The sequence below is a fragment of the Callithrix jacchus genome, chromosome 4 (genome assembly GCF_049354715.1).
Source record: "Callithrix jacchus isolate 240 chromosome 4, calJac240_pri, whole genome shotgun sequence".
Taxonomy (NCBI): Eukaryota; Metazoa; Chordata; class Mammalia; order Primates; family Cebidae; genus Callithrix; species Callithrix jacchus.
The window spans coordinates 167,690,336-167,709,958 of record NC_133505.1 but is presented as its reverse complement, the minus strand read 5'-3'; the positions used below and the strand labels follow the sequence as shown (position 1 = coordinate 167,709,958).

The following is a 19,623-nucleotide window of genomic DNA, read 5'->3' as shown; positions in this document are numbered from 1 at the left end:
GAGCTGCCAGTCCTGACCACGTTGCCTTGGTGACAGTGGGGCTAGAGTGAGAGGTGGTTTAGGTGCTGAATAAAGCTCTCTTTTTGTTTTTAGTGCCAGCTGGGATGTCAGCCACCTCACAGTAGCTTCTGCCAGCCCAGGGCCGGGTCTTGGGCCATTTCCCCACTCCAAGAGCTGCCCCTTCATTTCCCCAGCACCCGTGTTGTTCCAGCCCTCACAGGCTTAGTATTGAGCTAATGGCTATGGCCACATAGCAGTGATGACAGTGATGAAATTGATGTTTTCAATATGCATTCTGCATTCCTTCCATGTTTGAAAAGGCTACCTTATTTTTTTAAATCTGAAAAAATGTTTTTGAGATGGAATCTGGCTCTGTCGCCTAGGCTGGAGTGCAGTGGCACGATCTCTGCTCACTACAGCCTCTACCTCCTGGGTCCAAGCGATTTTCTTGCCTTAACCTCCTGAGTAGCTGGGATTATAGGCACATGCCACCATGCCTGGCTAATTTTTGTATTCTTAGTAGAGACAGGGTTTCACCATGTTGGCCAGGCTGGTCTCGATCTACTGACCTCAGGGTAATCCACCTACCTCGGCCTCCCAAACTGCTGAGATGACAGGTGTGAGCCATCATGCCCGGCCAAGGTTTCCTTTGAACCGGAATATAATTATGTGGATGTTTCCCCTGTTTGGAAGATTAATTTCTCTCATTTCATTTCGGCTTTAGGTTTTGTCATATTGGAGTTTTCATCAGGACTTGATACAGTTTTTTGGAGGCTTTCATAGATTGTGCATGAATGTAAAATATGCCTGTGCTGAGCGTCTTTTAAAAGAGCTCGCACACCCTCGGTTGTTGGAATTGCATCTAGCTAGCTGGCACCCTCAGAATGTGTACCTACTCTGAGGTCTGCACCCTCCACCCCCGAGGCGGGGGGCGAGCTGGGTGGGGTTTGGAGGTTGCGACCTTCTACTTGGAGCAAAGGTGCCCCTAGGGCTTTCCAGGACTGACTATGAAAGGGAAGTCGCTTAAAAACTCACGACCACCCCAACAGTCAGAAAGAAGACCATGAACTGAAATCCAGGCCGTCCCAGGGAAGGCTGACATTCATGAGTCTAGCATGTTGGGCTTCTTGTCTTACAGGCAGCGTTAAGAGCAGTTAGGAGCACGAGACCGGCCCAAGCTGGGCCTCCACGTTTACTCACCCATTAGCCCTTTACACATCACCTCCTGTAACTAAACCTCGGTTTTCGCATCTATAATATGAAAATGGCAACACCTTCCATAGTGGGTTTTTGTGAGAAATAATGGGATGATATATGCTAGACATTTAGTATACCGATGCAGCTGCACTGGTTCCGCTTCAGAAGCCCTGTGATGTTTAACTGTAAACGTTTTTGGCCAGGTGCAGTGGCTCACGCCTGTAATCACAGCACTTTGGAAGGCTAAGGTGGGCAGATCACTTGAGGTCAGGAGTTGAAGACCAGCTTGGCCAACATGGTGAAGCCCCATCTCTACCAAAACTACAAAAATTAGCCGGGTGTGGTGGCACATGTCTGTAGACCCAGCTACTCGGGAGGCTGAGGCAGGAGAATCGCTTGGACCCAGGAGGTGGAGTTTGCAGTGAGTTGAGACTGTGCCACTGCACTTCAGCCTGGGCAACAGAGGAGACACCATCTCAAAAACAAACAGAAGCAAAAGCATTTCATCTTATAGCAGTTAAAGCTATAGAAGGCCTTACAGAACACTTAAATTTCCTTCTGCCGTATTTCTTCTCATGACAGAATAAGTTACCAAGGTTTTCCATCTGTGTTTGCTTCTGAGTCTAGTTTTCTGTGGATTAGGTATAGAAGCTCTTGCAAATCTTTTTCTCTCACAAGCTACTCAGCTCCAACTATTAAATATAACTAATAAGCATTACTTTTCCATAGAGCTGAATTTTTATCATGCGGCACTAGGGCTTTGGAGAGTGACTGAACGTTATTTATGAGAGGATGTAGTGAAAAAGTTGAGTATGATTTATGGTTTCTTCAGAGTTTGGTTTGTTTTCACGGACGCCCTGCACTGTCCCGGGATCTTGGACGAGGGACTATTCTATGAGATTTAGAAGTAAATGAATTCTGTATAGGCTTCTGTCATGCCATTAGACGGTGCTGAGTTTTAAATTGAGGAGTATTTTACTTAGGGCTGGTTCCAAAGACAGTTAAATCCAGTCTGGAATACTTTCTCTTCTGTTTTGATTTAGGAATTAGGCCAACCAAACTCCAAGGAATCCAAAACTAAACCCAGCCTTGTTTGCCAGAAGTAAGAACTGAGTGACTTCCTCAGGGCTGCACAAGTTAGCTGCTGCCCTTGGAGAGACTGGCTCCATTCATCCTGAGCACTGGTGATCTGAATGTGCTGTGTGCTGGACGCCACCTCCCTCATTTCCCCTGGGACTGTCCCCACTCCCCTGTCCTTTGTGGGTACTGCAGTCCCTGGGCATTCTGTGTCCTGCAGAAACCAAAAACATTGGTTCAGAAACAGAATCTGCCAGCGATCCCCACTTTAGCTGTGCTGCTCTCTTTGCCGTTCCCCAAAGTTTTTATTTTCTTTTATTTGTCTGGTTAACTTGGCCCACTTGGGAATCTTCTCTGTAGATGGGAGTTGGGAAGAGTGGTAGAGCTGGATCCCTTAATCACTGTTGAGGAAGAGTGCACCGAAATAGAGGGAAGAGTTTGCCTTGGGAGGGCATCAGTGTGTTTGCCTTGGGAGGGATCCTGGAGCGGACCTTGTCAGTTTCTTCCTAAGGATAAAGATGGCGAAGCTGTAGTCTTGAGCATCCACAGCCTTCCAGGTGGACAGATTTGTGTAAGAGTGTGTGTGTGTGTGTGTGTGTGTGTACACAAAGGTAACTGCTGTTAGTGTTTTGGTAAGACTTTCTTTTCTGCATTTTTTTTGGAGTTGTGATGATTTTCTCCACATAGTTTTCTATCATTTGTCACTTAATTTCATGATGAAAATGTATCCATTTTACTACAAACCTATTTTAGCGACACTTTACCTATTCCATTCAGTGGGTCTTCCATAATTCAGTTTTTTGTTTCCTTAAGTCAGAAATGTAAGTCGTTTCCAGTTTTTTGTGTTGGAAACAGTAGTGGTTGAATAACTTTATACACAGAGAATTTTCTAAAAGTTAATTTTGTTCTGAAGAAGTTAGTTTACTATTAAGTTGTATGAAGGTGTTTAACATCCTGGTATGTGTGTGGAATTGCTTACTAAAAAGTTGGATTTGGCTGGGCGCAGTGGCTCAAGCCTGTAATCCCAGCACTTTGGGAGGCCGAGGCGGGTGGATCACGAGAGATCGAGACCATCCTGGTCAACATGGTGAAACCCCGTCTCCACTAAAAATACAAAAAATTAGCCGGGCACCGTGGCGCGTGCCTGTAATCCCAGCTACTCAGGAGGCTGAGGCAGGAGAATTGCCTGAACCCAGGAGGCGGAGGTTGCGGTGAGCCGAGATCGCACCATTGCACTCCAGCCTGGGTAACAAGAGCGAAACTCCGTCTCAAAAACAAAAACAAAAAAGTTGGATTTGTACTCACACTGAGGCTGGAGTCCCACCCTACCTCATCTCTCCAGAATGGAGTATTGTCATTAAAAGCAAACAGCCTGGTTTGGAATGTAAAGAGCAGTGTAAAAGAATTCGTATGTCTTTCATCTCTTTTTCTTTGTTCTGGATTTTGAGGTCAAAAGAGCTTCAGTCAGGTATTTAGATTTTAACGTGGTGCTAAGTTGGGCAGGAGCGTTATTTCAGCAATTCTTCTTGCACTGATTTCTTTAGAAGACAGTTTTTGTCTTTTTACAACCCTCACCTGGTGGAGTGCTGCAATGTGAATATATATTAAAAACAAACAGACAAACACCTTTTAAAACCGGCTAGTGGCAGAGTTAATCCCATTTCAGGTTTAGCCCGTCTTCCTGAGCATGAATGAGGTTCGTGCTTATTTAATAGTTTCAGAATTTTGCCTAAGACGGAACATGAAGTCTAACTAAGGTTATCTTCTTGCCTAGTTTAATGCGTTAAACTGACAGCTCTCTGTGTATTTAGAGAAGGATGCGGTTTGGATTCTTTCATGTGGAGATTCTGGGTTTTCTTTCATTTGCTTATGTTTTCACCACTATAGGCTGGGGAGCATATGGTACCGTCTGCCTGACACCATCCAAACTCACTTCAGTGTCCCGTCAACCAAACCCCCTGCTAGAGTGTGTATGTCTGGCTGTGTCTACGGAACTTCATGGTAGAAATGGCACCTGAGAAATTCAGTGCTAGTGAGAGCGTTTGTCTGGCTTGCACTTTCATATATTCTTATATGTATATTAATTAGTTCATTCTCACACAGCTAATAAGACATACTTGAGACTGGCAGTTTTTAAAGGAAAGAGGTTTAATTGACTCACAGTTCTGCAGAGCTGGAGAAGCCTCAGGAAACAATCATTGCAGAAGGGAAAGCAAACATCTCCCTCTTCACATGATGGCAGTAAGAAGTGCCGAGCAAAATGGGGGAAAGCCTCTTATAAAACCATCAGATCTTATGAGAAGTCACTATCACGAGAACAGTGTTAGGGTAACCACTCCCATGATGAAATCACCTCCTACTGGGTCCCTCACATGACACGTGGAGATTATGGGAATCACAATTCAAGGAATATGTGGGTGGGGACACAGCCAAACCCTATCACCATGTCTCCACACCACAGTTTGGGAAGATTACATAGTTGAGGAAGGTAAAGTACATGTGAGTGTTTGTGACTGTATTATTTCCCATTTCTGAGTCACTAGCAGAAAAGTATAGGTTAGAATGAAAACATTGGAGAAGATGCTCTAACACACTACAGGTAAATTAAAGACAATGTCTTGATGTAGATAGGTAGAGAAGGAAAACTGAGTTGTTGACCGTCTCACTGGCTTTCCCAAGAAGAGATGAAGTTATTTACCTTAGCTGCTCCTTCTTTGTCTTCTGGCAAATGATAGAAAAATCCCCATTCCTTGGGTGCTCCCTGTTCCAGGCATCCTGGTAAGTGTTTCAAATGCTTTACTATACTTGATCCTTGCAGCCATCTCATGCTGAAGTTACTGTTCTGATTTTACACACCAGGAAAGCGAGGGCCAACTAAGTTAAGCAACTTCCATAGCTGTAAAGTGGCCAAGCTGCCTAACTCTGCCCTCTCCACAGCAGAAGCTTCAACAACTATGCTGCGTTGCTCCCTCTGCCCCCACAAGCAGAGCAGAGCTTGGTTTCCAGGTGGTCTGCGTTGCCTGCACATTTCAGAATTTCTCTCGTCTGGTGCTGACTTTTGGATGATCACCTTTCTGCTCACTTTAGTAGAGCACGCCAACCCTGTGGACCTTCCTCAAGTTAGCAAGCAGTGTACGTTTGCTTCCTCAGAGACTTGCAGGTATCTCCCCTTTGTAGCATATGCCCATCATCTGCCCACACCTAACCTGCACAGGGGCTGGGAAATGGGGTCCATTCAGTTCTGTGCCCAGAATGGGCAGATCTCATTCTCATCATACAAAAGGATGATAAAACACAGAGAAGAAAGGGAAATCAGCCATAATCCTTCTGCCAACATTTAGTCACTGTTAATAGTCATAGATCCAGTAGTAGATGGAGATATGAATGATATATATGCACACATTATTATTTTACAGCTAACATTTCTACTTCTTTGTGAACTTTTCTCACTCGGTGTGTTCTAATATTCTCTAAAGGTCTCTACTAGCTGGCTTAACCCCTTTTGTGCACTGTTGGCTCATAGCCAACATCCCCTATGTATTTAACCCCTTTTGTCGCTCCCATCCTTATATGAATGACTCAGTGCTGAAGGAGACCCCTCTGGTATTCAGTAAGAAACCTTGCTAATGTTAATGATGGTTACCTGTCTTCTCAAATAGTCGTGAACTCCTTTCACACAGACTCATAGCGAGCATTTTTTCAATATGTGCCCTTGAGGACTGCCAGAGACTTTGCCAAATGATTGGCTAAATTCAATTTCTACTAATTTCCCAGTGGCCTGGGAAATAAAGGGGAAGATTATATCTCCTTATTATATCTACTCCCCTTTATTTCAAGTAGATTATATCTCCTTGAATCTGTTACAATTCCTAGTGACAATTGCTTTTTATCTACATTTTAATGCTGGTGCAGTCATTTTCGGGTCATGTATATTGAGCTCATGGGTCAGATGCTGCCTTCTGGAAAATTCAGATAATGTATCCAGATACGGTTTCCTGGCAATTTTTCCTATTCTCTATGATTTAAAAATGTCTGTGTTTCCACAATCACTTTTGCACGTTGCCTTAGTTTGCTGGGTTGTGGTTTGTGTGGGACTCGTTGTCTGGTGAGAAGCCTCCCCCGGCCTTTTATGTTTTATTTTTTGAGATGGAGTCTCACTCTGTCACCCAGACTGGACTGCAGTGGCACGATCTCTGCTCACTGCAACCTCTGCTTCCCAGGTTCAAGCGATTTTCCTGCCTCAGCCTCCTGAGTAGCTGGGATTATAGGCACCTGCCACCACACCTGGCTAATTTTTTTGTATTTTTAGTGGAGATGGGGTTTTACCATGTAGGTCAGGCTGGTTTTGAACTCCTGACCTCAAGAGATCTACCAGCCTTGGCCTCCCAAAGTGCTAGGATTACAGGTGTGAGTCACTGTTCCTGGCCTCCTCACTGCCTTGTAATGGATGCTTTAAATCCTCATTGGATCACTTATCTGCCTCCAGGGGTAACTGTGCCAGCCTCTGTAACCAGATTTCATTGTGTGAACTTGTTGAAAAAGGATTCCCAGTAGGATTTGGCATCTTGCATTCCTATCCCTAGGGTTTCTCAAGGTCATGCGGTGAATTTTAGGAAAAGAAGTGCTAAAGGTTAAATGCTGCTTCTGAGCTCACTGATGGGAAAACACCTGCTATTTTCTTTTATAAATACCAAAAGCCAGAAAAAGCAATACATCATCTTCGCTTTGTCAAACACGTGAGTTCATCATTTTTGGCCTTGATAGTAAGAAACATTTTTTTCACAGAAATATGGCGCCTCAGCACTTTCCTAGTTCTCTGATTTAAAAACTCTGTAAGTACTGCTCTGATATGCTCAGAAACAGCCTCATATAATAAACTACTGAAGTGGATTTGCTGGAAAGATTCTTTCCACAACATTCTAGGTACTTGCAAAGCTAAAAGGGAAATAGGCAAAGTATTTTTAAAATGTTCCTCTACAGCTATTTTTATCACTGGCCAGATATTTATGCCATCTTTCCTCAGCATGACATGAAATTGGCTAATCGCCGCATTAGAAGAGAAGGCGCTCTTTTATTCAAAATGGGAAAGATGCTGATAGGTTTGGATCTGTGTCCCTGCCCAAATCTCATGCTGAATTTGCAATCCTCAGTGCTAGAGGTGGGACCCGGTGGGAGGTGATTGGATCACAGGGGCAGAGTTCTCATGAATGGTTTAGCACCATCCCTCCTTGGTGTACTATATAGTGATTGAATTCTCTTGAGATCAGGTTGTTTAAAAGTGTGTGGCACCTCCGCCTTCTCTCTCTCTTGGTCTTCCTCCTGCCATGTAAGGTGTCTGCTCCCCCTTTGCCTTCCGCCATGAGTAAAAGCTTCCCGAGGCCTCCCAGAAGCAGAAGCTGCCGTGCATCCTGTACAGCCTACAGAACCATGAGCCAATGAAACCTCTTTTCTTCATGCGTTGTCCAGTCTCAGATATTTCTTTATAGCAGGATGAGACTGGACTAATTCAGATGGGTCCCCAAACGTCTGTCTGGAATGAACTTAAGACATATGTCACGTATTTGTCCTCCAGACACCCCCCTCTATAATTCGGCCATGTTTCTCTTAATAATCAGCCGTAGGTCAGGTGCGGTGGCTCATGCCTGTAATGGAGGCTGAGGTGGGCAGATCACCTGAGGTCAGGAGTTCGAGACTGGCCTGGTCAACATGGTGAAACCCCATCTACTAAAAATAGAAAAATTAGCCTGGCATGGTGGAGGCTGAGGCAGGAGAATCACTTGAACCCGGGGGGCAGAGATTCCAGTGAGCCAAGATTGCACCATTGCACTCCAGCCTGGGCAAAAAGAGTGAAACTCCACTCCAAAGAAAAAAAAGAAAAAGAAAAAGAAAAAGAAAAAATCAGGCCTAATTCTAAAGTCAGTTAAATTATTTAACAACTCACAGCACTTCTCACCTGGTTCTTCAGAGGATGCTTTGACTTTTCTTGTTTTGGCATTTGCATATAAATTTGAGAATCCACCTGAGTTTCACAAAATCAAAAGGCAATTGCCTCCCTGGGATTTTGATTAGAATCTGTTGTCCCTTTTTACTGATGGAAAAACTGAGGTACAGACAGTTAATGTGCCCCAAATAGGGTACAACCAGCAAGAGATAGAGCAGAGAGGCATAGCTGGCCAGGTGAGCTCCCAAGATGCAACCACCATGCACCGGGCTAGGAAATGGACCTTGAGGACCAACGTGGAGCTGAAACATAAGACCCAAAACACACCAAGCTTGTCTGATTTCTCTTAAGACTCTTCTGCTTGGGATCCCCCCTCAAACTTCACTACTGTTGTGTGAGACCCTGGTTCATGCATTGCTAGTGAGGGCATGGTAAAATTACAATTTACCTTGAAATTTTTTAAGGAAAAAAGAAAGCTTAATTTTTCTTCCTAAGGCCCTAATAGGGAACTGGACACTGAGGAAGGCAGCGTTTAATCCCTTGCATTTCCGATGTCGGCTGGCTTCCTTTTCTTAGTGTAAACTTGGCACAGCAAAGGATTTGTCAGGTAATTTACAAATGCTAGACCCCAGAAACCTAGTGAAGAATCGAGCTTGGTCTGGCCAGATTGTCTGGACACTATTAGTGGCTAATCCGGGGACAATGAGCAAATTGCATGAATATTCAACATCAAACTGTAACTGCTGCCAAGCTGCAAACCCATGCAAACCCCTCCGATTTATGTGGCTCCCAGAGTCAAGTGCACTGAGCTGGGCTGCCAACTTAATGCCTGTTCCTCAGTGGGAACCTGGGAGTGCTGAAACTCAGTGAGGAGCTTTCCAGCCTGGAAATGTCTGTGGAAATGCCGTCTGGGAAAAGCCAGAGATGTGATGATTCCGACCCCGCAGGGCCTGGATTTGTTTCAGAGAGTGGAGCTTCCAGAGCCTAGAGAAGGGTATGTCGCAGTGGAGCTGAGATTTCAGAGAAATCAGGCCAAAAGGTTCTTCCTGTTTCCCTCCTATCAGAAATGTATAGGAATCTTGTAGGAATGCAGCCCATCTTCCAGATAGTCCCAGCAAGTGGAAACATGCCTCCCTGTGACTCTCCTTGTGCCTGAAACTGTCCTCAGAGCCAACCTGCATGACCCAGGAGTGACTGCACTAAAAGCTGTGCTGTCTTTTGCCCATGGGTTAATTTCTGGGCTGCTCTGCAAAAGAGAGTTCTGAGCCCAAGAGAACGACCACCTCACATCTCAGGAGCAAAACACCCCTGACACGTGCAGGAGAAAGAGCTGAGTTAAACTGAGCCCCAAGATCAGTTACCGATTGTGGCGACCTTACACAAGTGGCCCATCTTTTTTTTTTTTTTTTTTTCTTTTGAGAGAGAGTCTCGCTCTGCTGCCTGGGCTGGAGTGCAATGGCACAATCTTGACTCACTGCAACCTCCGCCTCCTGGGTTCAAGTGATTCTTCTGCCTCAGCCTCCTGAGTAGCTGGGGTTACACGTGTGAGCCACTACGCCTGGCTAAATTTTGTTTTTTTAGTAGAGACAGGGTTTCACCGTGTTAGCCAGGCTGTTCTTGAACTCCTGACTTTGTGATCTGCCCGCCGTGGCTTCCCAAAGTGCTGGAATTAGAGGCGTGAGCCACTGCGCCTGGCTGCCTCAGTTTCTTATTCTGAAAAATGGGATGATATGAATGCTCATCTTGTGGGATTCATAGGAGCCTTAAAATGAGATCATATGTGTGAAACTCTTACAGATGCCCCTCAACTTATGATGGGATTACATCCCCATAAACCCAATGTAGATTGAAAATATTGTAGGTCAAAGAAGCATTGACTACACCTAACCTAGGGAACATCATCGCTTAGCCTAGCCTGCCTTAAACGTGTTCCGAACATTTACATTTTACACAAAGCCGATTTTATAATAAAGTGCTGAATAGCCCATGGAAATTACTGAATACTTTACTGAAAATGAAAAACAGAAGAGTTGCACGGGCTTGAATTAAAATTTCTCTGAATGGATATTGCTTTTACACCATCATAAAGCTGGAAATTTTCAGTGGAATCCTAAGTCAGGAACCGTCTGTGTACAGATGACTCATTATTAATAAAGATTGTAACAATGTTAGGATCTCTCCACTATTGTTGTTGCAAAGTTTTTCTTAGCATTAGACGTCTTCCTGGGGTAGCCTGCAAGGCTCTTCTGCTTCCAGAAAAAGCGAGTCTGCTGCTCTGAGCTTTCCTTTCCACCAGAGTATTTGAAACTCCTGCCCTTTTCCTCAAAGGAAACTGTTTATTTCCCAAACTGTGAAGTCACTGCAGTTCTGTTATGAGGTGGAGCTAGATTACAGGACTGTGAGTCTAACTGTGTGTGTCGAGTTTCTTTTTCATTTAAGAACTCTTAAGGGTGTGTGCTGTGTGTATGTGTGTGCGTGTATCTGAGACCAGGGTGTAGCGGGGGTAGTTTTCTTATCTTCATAGTTATTTGTATTTACTGATATCCTCAAAGTGGAGCCTTCATCTACTTTCATTAAATCATTCTACAAATATTTTTTAGAAATTAAGCTTTCAGCCAGGTGCTGTGGCTCACGCCTGTAATCCCAGCACTTTATGAGGCTGAGGTGGGTGGATCACAAGGTCAGGAGTTCAAGACCAGCCTGACCAACATGGTGGAACCCCACCTCTACTAAAAATACAAAAATTAGCTGGGCATGATAGTGCACACCTGTAGTCCCAGCTACTGGAAGGCTGAGGCAGGAGGACCACTTGAACCTGGTAGGTGGAAGGTTACAGTGAGCCGAGATAGTGCCACTGTACTCCATCCAGCCTGGTTGATAGAGCAAGACTCTGTCTAAAAAAAAAAAAAATTAAGCTCCCACCCTGTGCCAATGATGGCTTTCCTGTGCTGCAGAGACAGTGGTGGTTTTCAAGTAAATGCCTCACTAGTTCCAGGTGCTTGAGGGCTGGCACCCACTCTGGGTAAGTCCTCATCCTTGTCTAGGGCAGGCTTGACTTCAGGGCAGTCCTGCTGGAAGTGAAGGGTGAGCTGGGATCCGGAGGAGGAGAATGACAAGAGGGAGATGGAATGGGGCTGGGTGTAAGAGAATGGGGCTCACGCTGCGATGGCAGCAGGAGGGGAGGCCAGATTTGCAGCCTGTCCTGTGGGCAGCGGTCACTTGTGGGACCCAGGGCTCTGTGGCTGGCTCAGCTACTGCTCAACTGGGATTCCGTGAACGCTGACTGAGGGGCTCCGCCTTCCAGGCCTCAGTTTCCTACTCTGTACCAACGTCAGAGGGTGATGGGAGAATGAAAGGAAGGATTATGGTTAAAGGGTTTAGACTGTGCTGGACAGGAAGTAAGCGCTATATCAATGCTCGCAAAATAGAGATAAATCAGCTAACGCACAATGAGTTTAACCTTAAGTGTCTATTTTTCTTTTAAGAGCACTTGTTTCTGACTCTCGAAGCACATCACATTTTTGCTAACGTGTCCTATTTGTTTGTGTTTTAGACGCCTTCCTGAGCCCTGGATCTTCCTTCCTTCTGGAAGTCTTTTGCTGTGGGTATTTATTTTTGAATAAAAGCATCCACACATCATGGACCTCGTGGGACTGCTGAAGTCTCAGTTCCTGTGCCACCTGGTCTTCTGCTACGTCTTCATCGCCTCGGGGCTGATCATCAACACCATGCAGCTCTTCACTCTCCTTCTCTGGCCAATTAACAAGCAGCTCTTCAGGAAGATCAACTGCAGACTGTCCTATTGCATCTCAAGCCGTAAGATACTTATGATTCTACACTTTTATCTTCATTGTGGATGTGTCTCAGAATTGTGGCTCTTGGTGTGGGTTCCCTAGGCCTTCATTGTGCCCTGAGCTGTTTTTTTGTTTTGTTTTTGTTTATGTTTGAAATGGCTATTTTGTTCTCAGCTCCCAAAATTATTTTTTGAATGAGTAATGCCAGTAGCTCAAAATTCAACCACCACAGACAGGTATACTGTGAAAAGTAAACACGCATTCTATCAGTTTCTTTAGCTCTCCTCCTCAGAAGCAATCAGCATTAATGATTTCTTAGTTATCCTTACAGAAATAGCATGCATATAGCTCTTACACATGTGAATGCATGTGTGTCTTTCTGTGTATATGTCGAGATAAATAGATACGTACATATACATAATATTTTTTTTAAAAACTAAGTGGCAGTATACTCTATTGTTTTCGTCCTTGCCTTTTTTCTTTAACTTTTTATTTTGAGATAACAGATTCACATGAAATTGGAAGAAATAATACTGAGACATCCTGTATGCTCCTTGGCCAGTTTCTCCCAATGGTAGCATCTTGCGCAACTGGAATATAGTATTCCAACCAGAAAATTGACATTGATAAAATCCACCCTCCTCCTGTTTCTCCACTTTGAAGTACACTGTGTGTGTGTGTGTGTGTGCGTGCGTGTTTATGTGTGTGTATATGTGTGTCCACGTATGTTTGATTACACTAGGCTATTTCAAACATGACTAATTCGACTGGCCTGAGTTTCAACAATTGAAAAGATGAATGACCATATTGGGACATCTAGAAATCCATTTTGTAGTTGATACTATTGGCCTTAAGCCTATACCTATTCTTAAAAGTAGGGAACGTGGTGTGATATTGGTTGATAGATTAGTGTGATATATATGGGTATGAATATATTTCAAAATATGAGCTTTTTAAATACTAGGCTATTAAAAATATCAGCTATCTAAGATTATGCCAAGAGTCCAAAATTATTGATATATTTTTGATACCCTTTAAATAAAATGATCAAATTTGTATTTGAATCAAAACAATTCAAGCCGTGTATAATTATCCAAATGGGTGACCACTGATCCAATTTCGTTTGTTAAACTTCAGAATGCTAACTTGTAAGGAAAAAAGTCATAGACATATCCTTATTTATGACTGTCTTCGCCAACCCCAAGCTTGCAGATATGCCTGATACTGTTTCTGACGTGGTTTGAGTGCAAGACCTTCCAAGTGTTCTGTTCCAGTGCTTTATAGATGTACCTCTTGAAAGTGTCCATGAGGTCCCAAGGTTGAGTTACAATTGTAAAACGGCGGCTTTAATCTGTTTGTCTATGGCCTGTTGGGAACAACCACCAGTTCAATCCAGTACGATACAGTACTTTTCCTTTTCACAGACCTCACTCGACGTCGGTGTCCTGGCATGTAAGCTTCTACAGTGGTAGAGAAAATCGAAAAGACGATTTAGACAGGAATGTAGCCGTTTGAGGAGAGAAAGCTTGGTAATCAAGGGAAAGGAGAGAGTTGACTGAGATTTAAAAGGTGTTCATAATTTTAAGTGTCTTTTTACCTTTTAGCAGTTGGTCTCTATTTAAGCAGAATTTAAATTTAACAAAGCAATACTGTTATGCTTTTCATTGAAACCTGCATTTACATGACTTGCATACACACATGGAGATTCCAAAATCTGTCAGTTTGCAATGTGAAATCCTGTTCAAGTGGATAGTTAAGAATTGGGTTTCTCAGGCCGGGCGCAGTGGCTCAAGCCTGTAATCCCAGCACTTTGGGAGGCGGAGGCGGGTGGATCATGAGGTCAAGAGATCGAGACCATCCTGGTCAACATGGTGAAACCCCGTCTCTACTAAAAATACAAAAAAATTAGCCGGGCATGGTGGTGCGTGCCTGTAATCCCAGCTACTCAGGAGGCTGAGGCAGGAGAATTGCCTGAACCCAGGAGGCGGAGGTTGCGGTGAGCCAAGATCGCGCCATTGCACTCCAGCCTGGGTAACAAGAGCGAAACTCCGTCTCAAAAAAAAAAAAAAAAAAGATTGGGTTTCTCATTTGGAGTTAAGAGGTAAGAAGTAAGATTTGGAATTGGAGTCCCCAGGAGTACTATATTTTGCTTTTGACTGATGGTAAAGACTAAGTTTATGGCAGGATTGGGGAGATATTTTCCCCAGGATGTGTCAGCCTATTTGTTTCTGGTAAAAATTAAGATAGGCAACAAATTCGGAAAGCAAGGCATATTTTTATCCATCAGAAGTTAATTAAATTATTTAGAACAAACTTCAAATGAAACGCAAGAATTAACCATCTAAGACAACTGGCATCTCAATGCCGGGTGCAATGAAGGGTAGGCAGCCTAATTTCACTGAAAGACTTAGAAGCTCCGCCATCCAGGTATACCCAGTGATGCTCTGTGCCTGCTTCCCCAGAGGGAGCACCTCTATCCAGGTGCACCCCAGCAATGACCTTTGCCTACTTCCCCGGAGGAAGGCTTCCTAGGGTTTTGGGCCAAACAGTAGTAGAAGCATTTTTAAGCAATCTGAAGCAAGAAGGGAAGATTTCTCCCTCCAGAGGAGCAGTCCTGGCTGCCGGAAAAAGAGAATACAGTAGAAAGGGAGGGTGATGATCCTGGGTGGCTCATGGGCACCTCATGGTAATAAGTCAATGCAACTGTCCCCAGGTTTGAGAGAATCCTCACCAGGATTCTCTGTTCCTGATATCCCTATAGGTGTTAACAGAGCTGTTCTCTTTTTCTGCTTCTTTTTCCTTGCTCCAGATAATTGACAGACTTCCCCATCAATTATTTCACAATAACCAAGGCCGTGTAAAAAGAGTGCTTAGGAAGCTTTGCTGGGCCACTGATCAGCCAGAGAAAGAGACAGTTCGTGGGCAGTTCGGCAGCTTGACTAGGAGATTGCTCTGCAGCGTCTGTGCTTCCCTCTGAGTTAGGATGAAAACTGTTCATGGCCGTAATTGTGTCTTCTGGCGTATAAATCACTCTGAGCTTAGGCAGTCATCAGCATTCATCATTTGCAGCTGATTTTCCAAGGAAAAAACCGTTTCTTTCAGAGGCGGAGCCCTTCCATCGCTGCGTTCGTTTGCGTCTAGCACAGGTCTGGTTTTGTCTCTTATTAAATATTCGTTAAGAGCTTGATGTGTTATCCAGTAAGTTCAGAGCAGTTAGCAGCCCTGGCGTGGTAAAGCTCTTATGCAAAAGGCCACGCTGATATAGAAGGCAAATAGAGACAAAGCAAGCAGTAAAGACAGCCCGGCTAACAGCAGGACACACCGACCGAGGCCCCGAGCACAGAATTGGAGTCTACCGGCAGCAGCCAACCTCATGAATAACAACTGGAAAGTAGTGTAGTCTCGGTGGACGGTTTTTAGAGGGTTGCTCTCTCTTATTTTTGCCTAGATTTGTAGGCAGGAAAGGCCAAGGCAGGCTGGCTTCGCAGGCTGGAGGAGGAAGGGAGGATGGAGCCAGCTTCCTTAAGGTAAAAAGATGGAAGAAACTTAGAAGAAGTGGGGTGAAGGGTGGAATTGTATTGCCTTTCCACTAAGCAGGATGAGCCATTGAACCTCCAGGGAAAGGTGGCCAAGACCAGCTGGTTTTATCTTCCCTCCCTGACATTGTGGGTTTCAAAACAAAACAGGATTAGGAGAGTCTATTAATGTCAGGGTTAAAAAAAAAAGTGGGGGGGCAGGGAGTGGGAAGGACTGCTGATGATCTAACTGTCCTGGAAAGGGCCAGAGAAATGAAACACAGCGGACGCCACCCCTACCCTGCACCCCCAGCCCTGGCACCTTGCTTCCAAATTCGGTGCTGCCGTGAACAGGCTCTATGAGCTGGAGCCTGCCCCTGAGGATTCCTGGACTATGACGCTTATGGTTGTAAATGCTGTTGGATGCACAGCTACACATCTTCTTTTAGTGGGCAAGGCCACGTCGTGGCCAGAAGGGATGAGAATTTGGAGCCAGGATGCAAAATCATACATCCTGCCTCCCTGCTACAGGCTGTGGCACCTTGTGTGAGCCACAGAAACTCTCTGAATCCAAATGACAGAGCTGATCACAATGGCTGCTTCGAAATGCAGAAGGAGATGCTCTGTCTGAAAGTGCTTTAGAAATTCCTTAAAATACATCAGATTTAGCAAGGAAACTGGAATTTGTATCTGTGGAAGGAGGGAGAGTTGGGAGGTGGGCAAGGGTGTCTTGATCTTTCTTCCCATTGGTTTATTACTTGGACAGGTAACTTCAAAACACTCAGCTACATTCGAAATAAAGGGGATGGAATAGAGTTGACCAAGATTCCCATGGTTTTCTAATAAAGGGTTTAGAATTTTTGATTTTGTTCTTGGGAAGTTGTTGACTTCCCTTTCACTACCCCCAGCACACCCCACATTTGATGGGTGTTTGCCGTCGTCTTTGTAGAAGGCCCACGAAAGGCGAGTAAGCTCTACATCGTCTCTTATGTCACTACCGCACGTAGTGGTGAAACTGATGTCTGGTTCTTGCTGGAATATAAGCATTTGTAACATACTTACTTCAGATTTGCTACTCGGGAAGGGGTTTGGCAGTGGCCAGGAGGCCTGGCAGAAGTTGGTCTGCTCCTATTTGGAAGGTGGGATCAGGGCCTGGTAACTCGTCGGGAACAGCGGTGGCAAGGGCTGTGCATGCAAGAAGGCTGGGAGCCCGGAGTCACTGGAGAAACTGCATAGCAAGACATGGAATTACTAGAATGTGTCTGAAATTGGCAAACATGGAGAACGGGAGTCCTCAACTCCGCTCTCCTGAGAGGAAGCAGATTTTCTGCCCAGCCAGAGCCTTGAGGCAAGGAGGCGGACAGGTGGTCCATCTGGACCGGGGACCTCTGCTTTGGCCCTCCTCTGGTCACAGTGCCTCAGTTGTGAATCTGTTCATGGGCTTATGGACCAAGGTATCCCCAGGTAGGTCTGAAAACCTACCAAGACGAGCTAGTGGAACAGAGCGGCCTTTGGCACATGAGCCATAAAATGAGACGTGCTAGAGGCCGTTGTTTCTGAATCTCCACCCTGAGAGGTATGCGAGCTGCTGGCTTTGTGTGCTTCCTATGTGTGCCCTTCTAATCCCAGATGCTAGCAGACAGATTCACTTCTCTACCAGCACTGGAAACTGTCTCCAGGGGTGTGACTTCCAGGCGACCTGCTAGGGGAGGCCTGACTTTGAATGTCCTCCTCCTTATTGACAAAGTACTTTTTGCACATTGCATTTTCATATTGTGAAACCAAACCATCTTTCCTTCTTCTCTTCCTTCTCCCTTCTTCTTCCCTGCTTTGCCTAGGAGCTCCCCTGATTCTGAAGGCCTCAGAATGATGTTGTGGGTGGTGGGCCAGCACTGTCGTTCCGCTGTCATTGCTGTGTATTAACCTACCATCAGTGGGCTGGGGACACTCCTTCCACCTGCAGAGCCCCCTGCCCAGCAGCACAGGGAAGGCAAGGTGGCCTCAGGAGCCTCCGGCAATCCTGGCCACATCAATGTGCTACCATCTGCTATCATTGTAGGTGTTAAAAGTTTATACCAAGTTTCTTCCCATTGGTTTATACCAAGTGAACCTGGCTCTCCAGCGCTGCCTGGCTGCCTTTCTGACTCTCTGAAAAGTGAGAGAAGACAGAAGGCGGCAGCTTCCTGATGCTTCCTGTCAACTTGGCCAGGCAACAACTGGGTGTGGGCTACCCCTCTCCCCCACCCCACAAATGGAAATACAAGGAAGTCTGCAGTGTCATTGGTAAGAAAGCTGTTGATCCCTCAAAGAGTGTCTCTGGCTTTTCCAACCACTGCATGACCTTGAGAGAAGTGGTTTGTTCTGCTAACTCTGCAGCCGGCTCCTCTGTGCCTCTCTTCCCCGCCTGATTAATGACAGGGCTGCTTTTTTTCATTTCAATCTAAGCGGAGTTTTCACTCTTTGAGTCCCAGGAAGCTTTTGACTCCTTCACTTGTCCCAACAGTTAATCATCTCTAAGATGTCAGAAAGGGAGTGCCCCTGAGGGGCCCCTGTCCCCTATCACTGCCTTTGATCCTGTCAAAATGTGGAGTTGGGCAGTGCCTGCTGGCTGCCTCTGCTAGGAGGCCACAAATTTGGGGCCCTTCTTTGAAGGTCAAAGTGTCATCCATGTCAGTTTCCAGATGGCGATCCCCTTCCCAGAAGGGGGTTCCAGTAACTGGCTGTAGGTGGACATGATCCTAAAACTGGTGACCTCTCCCTTCCAAGTAGCTGCACAGCAGTGGCTTTGGTGAGTCAAGTCAGATGGAAAGGAATTTAAAAGACCCATGACCCCTGACAAAGGGAATTTAAAGTCTTTCTGACCCACCCAGGGCTCATTCTGCCTGTGGGTCGAAGATTCTAACCCAAAGGCAAAGTCCGGCCCCCTGGACTGAGGTTCTCTATTGGGACAGCGTTTTCCTCTCTTCACTCTGACACTCCGAAGCGTGTCCATGTTGCACAGCTGGAACAGCAAACACAGCCCGACTTCACCTGGAGTTGCTCACCCTGACGGCCCCACATCGCGAGATCCCTCTACTTCCATCAGTGACAGGTTCACAGCTGGAACAGCAAACACAGCCCGACTTCACCTGGAGTTGCTCACCCTGACGGCCCCACATCGCGAGATCCCTCTACTTCCATCAGTGACAGGTTCACAGCTGGAACAGCAAACACAGCCCGACTTCACCTGGAGTTGCTCACCCTGACGGCCCCACATCACGAGATCCCTCTACTTCCATCAGTGACAGGTTCACAGCTGGAACAGCAAACACAGCCCGACTTCACCTGGGGTCGCTCACCCTGACGGCCCCACATTGCAAGATCCCTCCACTTCCACCAGTGATGGGTTAGTGGAGTGCTTCCAGAAACTGACGAAGAGTAACCCGCCTTCTTTTATTTTCCGGTTTTAAGGGTTATATCTCCTTGGAGACCTTGGGTGGTGACAGAGAATCTATAACTGAACCCATGAGATGAGGAAGCTATATTGAATCAACAACAAAGATCTTACTTTTACATCTGCTGGAAATGGGTTTATAACGTCGGGAAGAATTCACACAGACAATGGATCATTCAACAAGGCTAGTCTACTTTCTGCAGAAAGGATGCAACTTGCTGGCAGTCCTGCCACGACAGCACACACCTGAATAAGAGAGACAGGGACATTTATAACTTTCACAACCTGACGCAATCATCCTACTGCTGTGTCCAGTTTCCATTGGCTAGAACGGGACCTCACATTCTATGCTTGACCCGATTGACTAAAAACTTGGAAATCTGGATAGATAAGGAGGAAAGAAGATAGGGAAGAAGAGGAAGCTAGTCAGGAGAAGGTCAGGAGGGTTTCTGGATAAGGAATGGCAGGCAGCAGGGTTGGGAGCTTGCCCAGTACTGTTCAGACACGCTGGAGCAAGTCAAGGTGGCTGATTTAAGACGTAGCTGATGTAGAGATGCATATACATGGGTATATGTTTATGCTCATAGCGGGTAACGGCCCTAGAGTGGGATTGTAACTCCTTATAATACAGTCTAAGATATAAACTTTGAAGAAGAACTTTCCCAC

General features: G+C 45.4%; 1 protein-coding gene across 2 annotated transcripts in view; it reads left to right on the top strand.

The window, feature by feature from the left end:
• AGPAT4 (1-acylglycerol-3-phosphate O-acyltransferase 4) overlaps window positions 1-19,623 on the top strand; it is a 129,723-nt gene that overhangs the window by 33,000 nt on the left and 77,100 nt on the right. The window contains exons 1-2 of one of the 2 annotated variants that reach the window (XM_078370426.1): window positions 11,767-12,031; window positions 14,819-15,155. Coding sequence is in view for 1 of the 2 variants with exons in the window: in XM_002747167.6 (XP_002747213.1) it covers window positions 11,854-12,031 (178 nt within the window). In the remaining variant the exon portion in view is untranslated. Of the gene's footprint in view, window positions 1-11,766; window positions 12,032-14,818; window positions 15,156-19,623 lie in introns of those variants that run through there. The other variant, XM_002747167.6, reaches the window with a different exon arrangement.